Raw genomic sequence first — 11,506 nt, 5'->3', positions numbered from 1 at the left:
GGGGGCCTCTCGTTTGCCCTGGGAGGCTGAACTGCCGCGGGTGGGGTGGGGGCGTCGGCGGGAGCAGCCGGGCCACAGCCGCGGAAAGACAAAGGGACACCCGAGACCGAGACCGGGAGGGCGCGGGGAGCCGCCGAGCTCGCTGGCAGCTGATTGTTCCCAGCTGTGCGCCGCCACATCTGGTCTTCCCCCCACTCCGCCGCTCCGCAGCCGGTCCCTCCACCCCCCGACCCCAGGGAGTGTAGGGTCCGGGGCTCTGAGTAGGCCCCGCTCATCCCCTCCTGCCCACTTGGGGTGGGGTTCCCAGCTGTGGAAGGGGCCCGAGGGGGGCCGCCTCCTAGGCAGGTCTGGGCTTCCCCCATACCCCAAAATCCATCGTCTAGACAGAGATGCTTGGAGATGTGGTCCACCCAGGAGGATCCATTACTCCCACACCCCTTGCCCTGGGGGCCCCTTCCCCCAATAATATGCCTGGGCCTGGGTGCCAGACCCTCCCAGGGAGGAAGACTCCGTGACGGAGGCTGAGAGGCCTAGGAGGGGTTTGGGGGACAGACAGCCCCCATCCCACTTCTTAAGGCCCCTTAGGCCCCCACTGAGGGCCTCTTCCTGAGTGGTGACAGTTACACTGGCCTGGCTGCCACCAGCCCGTGGGGACAAGGAGGGGACGGTGAGGCCTTGTGGGGAGTTACCAGGAAAGAGCTCCAGGTTTTTTTGGTCCCTCCTACCATGCGAAGGCCAAGGGTTTTCAGAATGGGAATGTGGGGAGCCAGATGTGCCCTGCCTCTGGGGCAGCTTGAGTCATGGGTCTCATCTCCTCCACCCCACCCCACCCCAGTAAGGAAGGGAGGTGGTGAATGTGTGAGCCAGGCGGGGGTCCCAGAAGGCTCAGGATTGGGAGGGAAGAGGGACGGATGCCCACGTTTCCTTCCCCTCTCTCTAGACACCCTGGGGGCAGTCAGGGCTCCGGTTAGCTGTCTGGAAGAACTCCCTTTGCCGTGGTGGGAGGGGCGCTCCTGGGGGGTTGAGCCCTGGGCTCTCTCCCAGCACTGCCGGCAGAAGGATGACAGTCCTGAGACTGCCTCCCACAGCGCCGGGACTGCGCACGGGGACCAGAGACGCTGCCAAGCCCGTGGTGTGGCCAAAGACTGCAGTTCCTGAACTTCAAGAGCCTGGTGAAGGCTACAGACCACTGTCCCCTCCCTGCAAATGACCCAGCGCAACACTTGTCATAGGGTGTTAGGGGGCTCAGAACCCTGGGCTGGATGACATAACGGTCCCTCCAGTGCTGCCCTTCTAGGATCCAGAGAAACTCTCCTCAGACTCCACCCTAAGTGTTTCCTGCTGCTGCAGACAAATAGACCTTAGTCTCGTGAGTCTGGGATGAAGACAGCCAGGTCTTAGGAGGCCCGGAGGCCTGGCAGGAGAGGAATCTTCTGGGGGTGGGAGCCCTGCCCAGGCCTGGCTGCCCTTCGGCCCCTGGGGCCCATGCATGCATGTGGTTTCCTGCAGAGCAAGACACTCGGGGCCCGGGGGCTAATTGGGAACAGGTGGTGGGTCTGGCAGACGCTGTGGAGTCCCGGCTGTGGTGGTGGCTGAGCGGGACTGGGGTCCTAAGGATGGGCCTGGGGTCAGGGGTTCATGCCATCAGGGCACGAGACACCAGAAGGCGCTGAGTCAGGAGGAGGGCATGGCTGTGGGCTAGGAGAGTGGAGTCAAGGCTAGTGGGGGGGCAAGAAAGTCTCCCTTAGTGAGAGGGGCAGGGTGGGCTCTGTCCACTTGCATGATCGACACTGGAGAAGGGTTGGAGGCCCTGTCCCTTGGGACCTGAACAGCCGGTGGGCCGTGGGGGACAGCATATGTCCCTCCACAGTAGCTCCGCCTGCCCTGCCCCACCCCGCCCCGCCCGACTCCTCGTCCTCCCTATGGCTGGCTTCTAGTCTGAGCGCCTCCTTCTCCAGGCTGACGCGGGGGAGCAGAGGTGGGCTCTGCAGTCCTGGGCGCGTGGGCCAGATACAGCCTGCCTCTCCTCTTCCTCCAGCTGTCCTGACACCAGCCCAGTCTGCCTCACCTCATAGCCATGAGAGCTGCCTACTTCTTCCTGCTGTTCCTGCCTGGTAAGTGCTCCTGGGACCGCGGGCTCCCCTGGTGTGGGCGGAGGTGGGGGAGCTGGCAGTGAGCCTTTATTGGGCCCTGTGGCCAGAACTCAGCTCCCCGGGTCGCAGGGCCTCCTGCCTGCTAGACCACAGACTGGACTGGCCAACCCCTCCTGGAGTCGGAGGCACCACCCCAGCCCTCACCCCAACCCTCCACATCAGCAGCCAGGCTGGGGCTCTGGGCAGTGGGCACACACCCAGGCACCGGGAGTCCGTGCTTTTCCTCTACTGTACTGACCCTCCTGGGAGCCGATGTGTAGAAGGGAGAGGCATGCAAGGCAGGGAGTCTCTAGGTCTGGGTTCCAGACCCATCTGGGACCCAACCACCCTATACAGTATTGACCGTGGAGTGATCCCTATTGGTCAAATGAGGAGTTATTGGTGGGGATCTAACATTTATTCATTAACAGACACTGAGCTACAGGTGCCAGGCACCGGCCTAGACCCTGGGGATACAGTAATGAACCGGGCAGACATATCCCTGCCTTCATTGCTGCCCGTCTAGGGAAGGGAAGCTGGTATACCAAGTCAATGTGATAAATGTCAGTGTGTCGAGTGCTGTGATGTGGAAATAAAACAGAAGAATGGGATGGAGAGGGTGGATGGGCCAGTGAGGGCCTCTTGGCAGAACTGAATTTTTACTTGAGATCTGAAGGAGGAGAAATTAACCAAGATTACAGGCCTAGGGAGTCAAGTGCAAAGGCCCTGGGGCAGATAGGAGTACGCTGAGTTCCAGGAATAGCCAGAAAGTTAGGATGAGGATGACAGGCCAAAAGTCAGTGAGGTGACATGGAAGCCCGGAGTGTAAGGGCCTTTATGCTTGAGGAAGGAGTTTGGCTCCCTTGGATCTAAGAGTCTGGTTGTAGAGTCTTAGGGTCTTACTGGCCTGCCCTTGGGACCTCTACCTACCTATCCTCCCCAGAAGTGCCTCGGGGCCCCTGCTGTCCTTCCCTTCAGGCAACCCCTCACGCTTTACTTCTTCACAGCAGGCCTGCTGGCTCAGGGCCAATATGACCTAGACCCACTGCCTCCGTTCCCAGATCACGTCCAGTACACCCAGTACAGTGACCAGATAGGTAAGGGCCTTGCCCTCCCCAGGTCTCCCCACACCCTGCCATGTCATCAAAGCCTGGCTCCCAGGTGTGCCTGACTCAGCTGGGGACCCAGTGGGAAGGGGGGTGGGAGTCCTAGGGGTAGTCTTGGGATTAGCCCTGACCTCCTTGGCCCCTGGGACTGATAGCTTGCCCAGCCCCCGACAATTCCACATTCGTCTTTGTTCTAGACAACCCGGACTACTACGATTATCAAGGTAAGGGGCCGGGGTGGGGCAGGCAGCTGGGTGCTGGGGTGGAGAGAATGGAGTGGACTCCCTGATTGTCCCCTGTCTCAGAGGTGACTCCTCGGCCCCCCGCGGAGCAGTTCCAGTTCCAGTCCCAACAGCAAGTCCAACAGGAAGTCATCGCGGCCCCCACCGTAGGTAGGCGGCCGGCTCCTGCTGAGCCTGGGAGCGGCTGGTCTGTACCAGGGTGGGGCAGGTGCTCTGAATGGACCCCTCTCAGTGATCTCTGCCTGCCCCTCCCCCAACACCAGCACCAGGAAATGTGGAGACGGAGCCCACGGAGCCTGGGCCTCTGGGTAAGAGCTTCCCTGAGAGCTGGAGAAACGGAGGCATGGCCCCAGGAGTCAGGGTAGAGTGGGGTGCGGTGCTGGTAGGATGGAGACAGCCAAGCCTTTTGCTTTTGCTGGGTAGATGGCAGGGTCAGCGGCTTGCAGACATGCCCCTGCTTAAGGCCAGCAACTCCAGGACCCCTCGGGCAGCTCTAGGGGACCCCCTTGCCCCTGGGCTTGGCTGCAGGCTCAGGAAGGGCCCTCTACCCCCCAGACACTGGGAAGAGGAAGGAAATGTGCTGGGGGCTTCCTGCCTGCCAGCCAGCAGGACCGAGCGAGCCCTGTGTCGTCCCCAAGAGCCTACGGGAGCCAGACTGAGGGCTGCTCCCCCCCTTGTGAGCTCAGTGTTAGGGTGTGGTTCTGTGAGCGTGCACAGCCCTGTGTGGTTGGTGTGGACTTCCGTGACCGTGTGAGTGTGGGCGCGGTTGTGTTTGAATACACGCTTCCAAGGGTGATCGCGAATCTGAGCGCACATAAACACGTACAAAATCCGGCAGCCCCCGGAGGCCCCGCAATGCCGTCTATGCATCTGTGCGCGCCTGCGTGCGTGTGGACCAGAGGGTGCAGGGTGGACCTAGACCCTGATAGGACAGCCAGTCTTGGTGGGCAATGCTGGGGGCTCCCCCCCAGCTCGGGGCCCCAGGCTGCAGCCCTTGGTCTGATCCCACCCATCACCCAGACTGCCGCGAGGAGCAGTACCCGTGCACCCGCCTCTACTCCATCCACAAGCCCTGCAAACAGTGTCTCAATGAGGTCTGCTTCTACAGGTGAGCACAGCGGGGCGCGGGCCGGGGCGCGGCGCCCGGCCGAGCTGGGATTTGGGGGAAGCGTGAATCCTGAAGTTGAACTCGACTCTGGTTGAGCCCAGACACAGGGGTCGGGACCCACGGGCTCCCCCAGTGGGGCGGGGTGAGGGTGGGCTGACGCCACCGTCCCGGCTCCGTGTCCCCAGCCTCCGCCGCGTGTACGTGGTCAACAAGGAGATCTGTGTCCGCACGGTCTGTGCCCACGAGGAGCTCCTTCGAGGTAGGAAGGCCTGCACCCCTAGACCCCTCCCTGCCCTTCCCCACTGGGTATTTATTAAGCACATGTTCTGCGCCAGGGCCACATCCGGGGGGATCCTGAGCCCCCTCCCTTGGAACATTCCCTATCACAGGGTGGAGAAGGGGGCAGTGGTTTTCCATCCCTCAGCCCCACCCTGACCCCAACTCCTCACCACCACTGCAGCTGACCTCTGTCGGGACAAGTTCTCCAAATGTGGCGTGATGGCCAGCAGTGGCCTTTGTCAATCCGTGGCGGCCTCCTGTGCCAGGAGCTGTGGGGGCTGCTAGGGCGGAGCTGGCACCNCCCCCCCCCCCCCCCCCCCGCCCTGGACCTTCCCGGATCCGGGGCCCTCAGGCCTTGCCTGACCTGGTGCTTTTCTCCCCAGCCTCCCATTCCTTTTACTCTGTAAAAAGTTAGTGGACTGTGGCCCTGAGGGTTCGTCTCAGGCCCCTCTCCCAGCCTGAGGCCACCCCTGGGGCACAAGGGGGGGCTCCCCGCTGCCCAGATGAGGGGCATCCCAGGCCTCTCGGTGGGACCTGGGCCTCTGATGTGCCTTCTCAGTCCCTCTGAGGACAGTCCCCCGGCCCCCCAGCCCCTTGAGGTAGGCTATGCCCCTCAGCCCCAGCTGGTCTGCTTGGATTTCCTACAGCTCCCGGGCATAGACCACCTTTGTTTTATATAAAATTAAAATTGTTTTTACAAAAGATTCAGTCATTTTTTGGTTGGGAGCACAGAGCGGGTGGCCAGCTGCCCCCAACACTGTCCTCACTGAGAGGCCGCCTGGGGCCCTGGGGAGAAGGGACCGTTCAGGTGACTTGTGGCCTTGCCTCTGCGGTCCCAGTCCTGCCTCCTCACCCACCAGCTTTAGCGGTGACCCACCCAGAAAGATGGTCTGTGACAGCTTTCCCCCCAGGGCCTGTGGGGGCACGGCAGGGGGACACAGCTTCCTCATTGGCCAGGCTGCTTGGTGAGGGTGTGAGTTCCCTGTCATCAGAGGGATACAAGCCAAGAAGGGAGGCTGCCCATGTGGAGGCAGAAAGTGTGTATAGGGTGTAAAGCGGGAGTCAAGGTAGGCGGACTCGGATCTACCTTTGGGGGGAAGGCTGGTGGTTCAGAGGGCAGAGACAGGGCAAGGCATTAGCACGCCTCCCTCTGACCCACACGCAGGACCAGGCTCCCCGTGCGTGACCCGCACACACTCCCAACAGGCCTGCGTGTAGGTCCTGGTACTATCCCCAGCTTACAGACAGGAAGCCCAGGGGCATCACTGACCCACCGAGGGGCCACGGCTAGAGGTGGCAGAGCTGGGGCAGAACCTGACTCCCGGGACTCCAGGGAAGAGAGGAATTTCTCCTCGCACACACTGGGCGCCCTGCGTACGTTCCCCCTCCCGACCACCCCGTGAGGCGTGTCCCCATTTGACACACGAGCAAACCGAGCCTCTGTGGGGTCATGCAGCTTCGTGGGCCCATTCAGCGGAGCGGGGACAAGACCCCAGGGTCACTCCTGGGCCTGCACCCTGTCTGGAAGGCCTGCCCCGTCCTGAGGAGGGGCCAGAGAGCTGTGGCTGGAAGGAGTGGAGCTGAGCAGTTTGGGTCACAGCCCTGTTACCTGGGACCGGGGGCACAGACCCCAGAGCGCTCCCTGCGCCGACATCCCGTGAGGCTGGGAAGTGCCACAGCCCTTCTCAAGCCTCCCCCTCTCCCTGTGCACCCCTGGCCGGGGGCCTCATCCCTCCTGGCCCAGGCCCCAGTGTCCCGCCCCCATCTCTCAGGTGCAGAAGTGAAGAGACACGTCTGTACAAACCGTTTTTAGAAAATGAGGTCTCCTTGCTACAAAAAACACAACAGCTCTGAACCGTTAACACTGTAAAAAGGTATAAAAATACAGGGACTCTGAACTCTGAGGAATTTCCTGACAAACACTCTGAACTAAGGCGGAGAGAGCTCTGGAAAGCCGGGGGAAGGCCTGGGTCTCTGACTCCCAGGCTCCCCTCCTCTTTCCCATTGAGCCCATGCTCCAGGGCCAGCCAGAGGCAAGGGGGGTCTCCCTGACCCCGGCTTTGGCTCAGTCACTCAAGGAGGCTCTCATGGGACCTGGAGGCTCATCCCAGGGAGGGACTGGACTGAGGTGGGGCCCACGGATGATGCCAAGAGGCTGCTGGCGTCCCCGGCCCTCAGCCCTTGGCGCTGCCACCCAGCTCCTCCCCTCCTCCAGCCGAGCTCTGGTGGCCCGGACAGGCCAGGGCCTGGGCAGACCATGCGGACAGGGGGCTGCTGTCCTACCCAGCCGCAGCTGCTCCCCAGGATGCCAGCCAGGAAGGGGCTCATTCCCCTGCGGGGCCGGACATGGGGGAGAAGGCTGCTGAGCTCCTCCGAAGCTCCTGTTGCAGCTGTCCCTTCAGTGCGGACACCTAGAGAAGAAAGAGAAGGTGGGGCCAGCCCAGCCAGCCCAGGACCCCAGGCTGATGTGAGAGAAAGGGGCGTGGCTGCAGCTGGGGCCCCATAAGGGACCCAGTCCTGCCTGTTGTAGGACGAAGTGGGTCTCATGAAGCTCCAGAATGCCTCCTTCCGCTCCCTATCCCATCTCACATGGCCGCTGGCTGTCTTCTGACGGCTCCCTGCCATCTTCAGGGGCCACCTGTCCCCACTCTCATTATTTAAGTAGGCCTGGCACTAGCCCAACTAGGGGGAACCCATGACCCAGGCCTGGCCCACCCGTGCACAGGTCAGGTCAGGGATGGTTGGGAAGACGTCTGGGATCCAAGCTGGCCAGTAAGAATCAGCCCGGGCATTTCTGCTGTGGCTCTCAGGAAAAAGGCCCCCTTGCCTCTAGGATGCTGGGTTGTTGGGATAACCTAGGCTGGGGCTGCTCAGGCCACCTGTGCCACCCAGGCGACAGCCAGGAGGACAGCAGAGCCATGGCAAGGGGACGGAGTTGCAATGACATCACTTGAGCCCGTGTCCAGCCATGACTGGTACCAGCGTGGATCCACCAAACCGGTTCAGTCATGGGTTCCGCTGACTGCTTCCACCTGGGGTCACGGGGAGCCCTCTGCCACTCCTGCCCCTCCTCCACGTTTCCACATCCCGGGGCGGGGCCAGAGCCCAGCCAGGCCTGAGTACCTGCTCTTCCAGCCCGCGCACGCGCTGCCGGTGGGCGCGCTCCCGAGCCTCCAGCGCGCGCTCCGTCTGCACCTGGGCACTGCGCAGGCGCTCCAGCTCCTGCTGCAGCTCGTCGTCCTCCAGCCGGCCGGGGCTTTGGTCCTGCTCCAGCGCCACCACCTGGGCCTGCGGGAGGGGCGGCTAGTCAGGGGTCTGGCCCTGTGCGTGTGTGCACGCGCGTGCAAAGGGATGTCAGGCACCTCCCAGGAGCCTAAAGTCAGTGCAGGCACGGGGTGCCGGAGAGATCCTTGTTTGTCCCCCATGTTCCTGGCCCACTTGGTCTGGAAGTCCTGGGTCAGGGTCCCTAGTGAGCCCTGTTGACAGGCATGCACACACACGCACATGCACACACACAGATGCAAACATAGAGACAGGCCCCCACACACACAGGTACAAAAGCAAGCACATAAATACCTACCATGTTCACATGGATGCACGCATTACGTGCAAAAGATCAACACGCCCACATACACCTGCATCTATGCAGACATCTGTGCAGAAAGACACACCCACATAAAACACATTCCTGATACCAAGACTTGCCACGTCCGTGCACAAGACTCACGCTACATGCACAAGGACACTCGCTGGCACACTCACACCGCTACGTGTCCACAACATACACGCACACAGGCTCACATGCTAACTGGCATCTCTCATCTCTCCATGCTGGAGGACCCCTCCCTCTGGGACCTGGCTCTGGGCGGCCCCTTCGAAGGGTGCAGACTCCTGGGTTATGCAGGCTGAGGAGCCTGGGCTGGCTGAGCCGCCAGCATTTCCTGGGAGGGCTCGGCACTCCTGCGGAGGGCGAGGGGTGGGGGAGGGAGGTGGGGGCCGGGTCCAGGGCTGGGGAGACAGAGGGTGGCCAGGGGCTGGACCTCCAGCATCTGGATCTGCCTCTGGGCCTCAGCCAGCTCCAGCTCGGCCCCCGTGAGCGTGCGGTCCAGGCGGCCCCTCTCTGCATTCAGCCGCACTGTGTCCTCGTGGCTGCGGAGCTTCTCGCGCTCGACCTAGGCGGGGAGCGCAGGAGGGCATCACGGGGCCGGGGCAGGAGGGAGGGCCCGCAAAGAGGGAGGGGCCCAGAGAGGGTGTCAGGTTAGAGGCAGCAAGACCAGGGGCCAGGGGGCACCCAAGATCCCCAGACCATGGGGACACATGGCCAAAAGCAACCCTGGCTGGGACCCAGAGGAACAGAGGGGAGGGCCCTGGAGGCTCAGCCCACCTTGTCCAGCATCCTCTTGAGGGCCACCCGGTCCTTCTCCAGCCGCAGTGCAGACCGCTCCACCTCCCGCTTCTCGGCCTCCAGCTGGGCGACGGCGCCCTGGAGGCTGTCCAGGCGCTCCTGCAGCAGCCGCCGCTCGTCCCGCAGCTTCTGGACCGTGTGCTGAGCCGCAGTCTCCCCCTCCTGGCGCTGCCGCAGCACCTGCAGAAGCCAGCAAGCCCCTAGTGCCTCCGGGCCTTGGGGTGCGCACCTGAAGCGTGGCGATGGGGGTGCCGACCTCAGCTGGGCAGGGCGGCAGGGAGGCCCACCTCGGACAACTGTCACCTGAGGCCGCCTCTCCGGACCTCAGCTTCTCCCTCTGTGTAATGGGGGTGTGGGCTGAAGGAACCACGCTTCCACACGGGAGGCTGGGCCTGGGTCTGGGATGAGGCTGGGATAAGGAAGGTCCCACGCCATCCTGAGGCCTCAGCGTCCGGGGGCCTGAAGGGGCCCATCCCAGCCCTCACCTCCTGAAGCTGCTGTAGCTGGCCCTCGGCCTCCGCCCGCTGCAGCTCCAGGTCCGCCAGCTCGCCGCGCATCGTCTGCACCTGCTCGCCCAGGGAGCTGCTCTGCTTCCGCGCCTCGGATAATGCCTGCCGAGCGGCCTCCAGCCTTTCCTGGGGGACAGGGGCTGATGGTGCCAGGATGGAGCAAAGGCTCCCCTCTACTCTGTACCTCCGGGTCAGGGTCACAGCCCCTAAAACAGCTCCAAGATCGTATCTGGAGGGTGAGGCAGACAGTGGGCCTGGCCCACTGACCTACCTAAGGTGGGGACCCCTCGGACCCCAACTCTGTCCCATCAACCCTGCCTCTGGGTCCCCGTAAGCCTCGATGAGTAGACTTATCCTCTTATTGCTCCCCCTCAAGTCTCCTCTCACTGGCAATGCCTTTACTGGGCCCACCACGTCCAAGCCTCACTGCCTGGCTCCCTTGGTTCCCAACAGCCCCAGTGGCTGGCTCTCCATCAGGGCCCCTCCAACCTGCCATTGGTGGCTCACCCTCTCACCAAGCCCACCCAGAGCCAGGCCCCGGAATCCGTACTTGGAGCACATGGCGGTCATGTTCACAGGCGGCGAGGGCCTTCTGCAGGTGCAGGTTCTTGTCCTGGGTGCTGGCGAGGCTGGCGCTATTCTGGGCCAGGGCTTCGGTCAGGCCCTGCACCTTGTCCCGCAAGGCCCCCTCGCTCTCTTCCACCTTGACCAGGGCCCCACTGAGCCGTTCCACGGTCAGCTGCAGGGTCCCTGCCTTCACCTCACTGTCCGCCACCTGGCAGGACACACAGGATGGAAAAGGGGCTCTGCTCTCGCCACGGCCTCCATCAGGGAGGCCAAACCCAAGCTGAGCCCCTCCCACCTTGGCCTCGGCCTTCGTCACTGGTGCTCACGGTTCCCACACGCTCCCACTGGCTCAGCGCAGGGCAAGCTGGACCCTGTCCCACTGCTGGTTAAGTCCCCTTACACGGAGTGCCACCCACCTGGTTGTCTCAGACCTCACAGCCTCCACCCCGTTCCCATTCCCCTCTCCTTCCTGCTATGGAGGAGAGAGTAACCACAACCACCACAACCTGGAAACGTTCCGTGTTCTTGACTTTGGTGGGTGACCATGCAGAGCTAGCAGAGTTACTGAACATTCTAAAGCTGAGCTTCCCGGCAGCCAAGGAAAAAAGGGACACGAGTGGAATCCACACCTCTAACTTGTCCCACCTGCTTCCTAGGTGTGCAGATTCTGTCGTCAGAGTCTTAAACTAATTCTGTCTGTGTCTCTTACTAGCTATGTGATCTTGGGTGATGATGTCACCTCTGAGCCTCTGTCTGTCCATCCATGAAATGAGGATGACGCTTGCCTCCCAGGGTTGCTGGAAGTATTAGGCAGTCCCTGTAAAGCCCGTGCTGATGAGGAGCCTGCAGGCGGTCGTGGGGGCCCACCTGTCTCTGCAGGGAGTCCACCCGGTCCTGGAGGGCCTGGGCCTGGGCCTCACGGTCACTCAGGCCCAGGCGACTGCGCTGCAGCTCCCCCTCGAGCGAGCGCCGCTGCAGCTCCAGCTTGACCGTGCGGCTCTCGGAGGCATCCAGCACCTCCTTCAGCCGCCGCTTGTCGCTCTCCAGCTTCACCTCATTGGCCTTCATCTTGCTGATCTTCTCCTGGGGGTGCGGAGGGGTCAGGCCCAGCTGCCCGGCTGCCCCACACTGCCCACATCCCCTCCGGACCCTCAGGAG

The 11,506-nt window shown here is 62.7% G+C and overlaps 3 protein-coding genes across 4 annotated transcripts in view; 2 read left to right on the top strand and 1 right to left on the bottom strand.

Annotated features, from left to right (window-relative positions):
* ATP13A2 (ATPase cation transporting 13A2) overlaps positions 1 to 1,158 on the top strand; it is a 28,381-nt gene extending 27,223 nt beyond the window's left edge. Inside the window, 1 exon segment of the mRNA XM_034672084.1 lies at positions 1,089 to 1,158. Coding sequence (XP_034527975.1) covers positions 1,089 to 1,158 — 70 coding nt within the window.
* On the top strand, positions 49 to 5,569 carry MFAP2 (microfibril associated protein 2). Of its 2 annotated transcripts, none has more exons than XM_011230768.3 (8): positions 49 to 2,114; positions 3,143 to 3,229; positions 3,436 to 3,462; positions 3,544 to 3,630; positions 3,744 to 3,788; positions 4,501 to 4,588; positions 4,774 to 4,847; positions 5,049 to 5,569. In XM_011230768.3, exons 1-8 carry the CDS (start codon positions 2,078 to 2,080, stop codon positions 5,150 to 5,152), a joined length of 549 nt encoding a protein of 182 aa, XP_011229070.1. In that variant the 5' UTR covers positions 49 to 2,077; the 3' UTR covers positions 5,153 to 5,569. The 2 variants fall into 2 exon arrangements, with proteins under 2 accessions (XP_011229070.1, XP_002924061.1); XM_002924015.4 differs by having other exon boundaries at positions 52 to 2,114; positions 3,140 to 3,229.
* A 1,091-nt stretch (positions 5,570 to 6,660) lies between these two features.
* The window catches only part of LOC100470624 (rootletin), a 53,206-nt gene continuing 48,360 nt past the window's right edge, over positions 6,661 to 11,506 (bottom strand). Inside the window, 7 exon segments of the mRNA XM_034671258.1 lie at positions 6,661 to 7,278; positions 7,991 to 8,155; positions 8,908 to 9,039; positions 9,252 to 9,452; positions 9,758 to 9,907; positions 10,332 to 10,556; positions 11,216 to 11,431. Of these exon segments, the coding sequence (XP_034527149.1) occupies positions 7,192 to 7,278; positions 7,991 to 8,155; positions 8,908 to 9,039; positions 9,252 to 9,452; positions 9,758 to 9,907; positions 10,332 to 10,556; positions 11,216 to 11,431 (1,176 nt within the window). The 3' untranslated portion in view covers positions 6,661 to 7,191.

The sequence above is a fragment of the Ailuropoda melanoleuca genome, chromosome 11 (assembly GCF_002007445.2).
Source record: "Ailuropoda melanoleuca isolate Jingjing chromosome 11, ASM200744v2, whole genome shotgun sequence".
NCBI lineage: Eukaryota > Metazoa > Chordata > Mammalia > Carnivora > Ursidae > Ailuropoda > Ailuropoda melanoleuca.
The sequence above is the reverse complement of the archived record's forward strand: the minus strand, read 5'-3'. Positions and strand labels throughout refer to the sequence as shown.

Coding starts and splice junctions, on each gene's coding strand:
- MFAP2 (XM_002924015.4), top strand. CDS start 2,078: ATGAGAGCTGCCTACTTCTTCCTGCTGTTCCTGCCTG. Junction 3,631..3,743: donor CATCGCGGCCCCCACCGTAG/GTAGGCGGCCGG, acceptor CCCCAACACCAG/CACCAGGAAATGTGGAGACG. Junction 3,789..4,500: donor CACGGAGCCTGGGCCTCTGG/GTAAGAGCTTCC, acceptor CCCATCACCCAG/ACTGCCGCGAGGAGCAGTAC.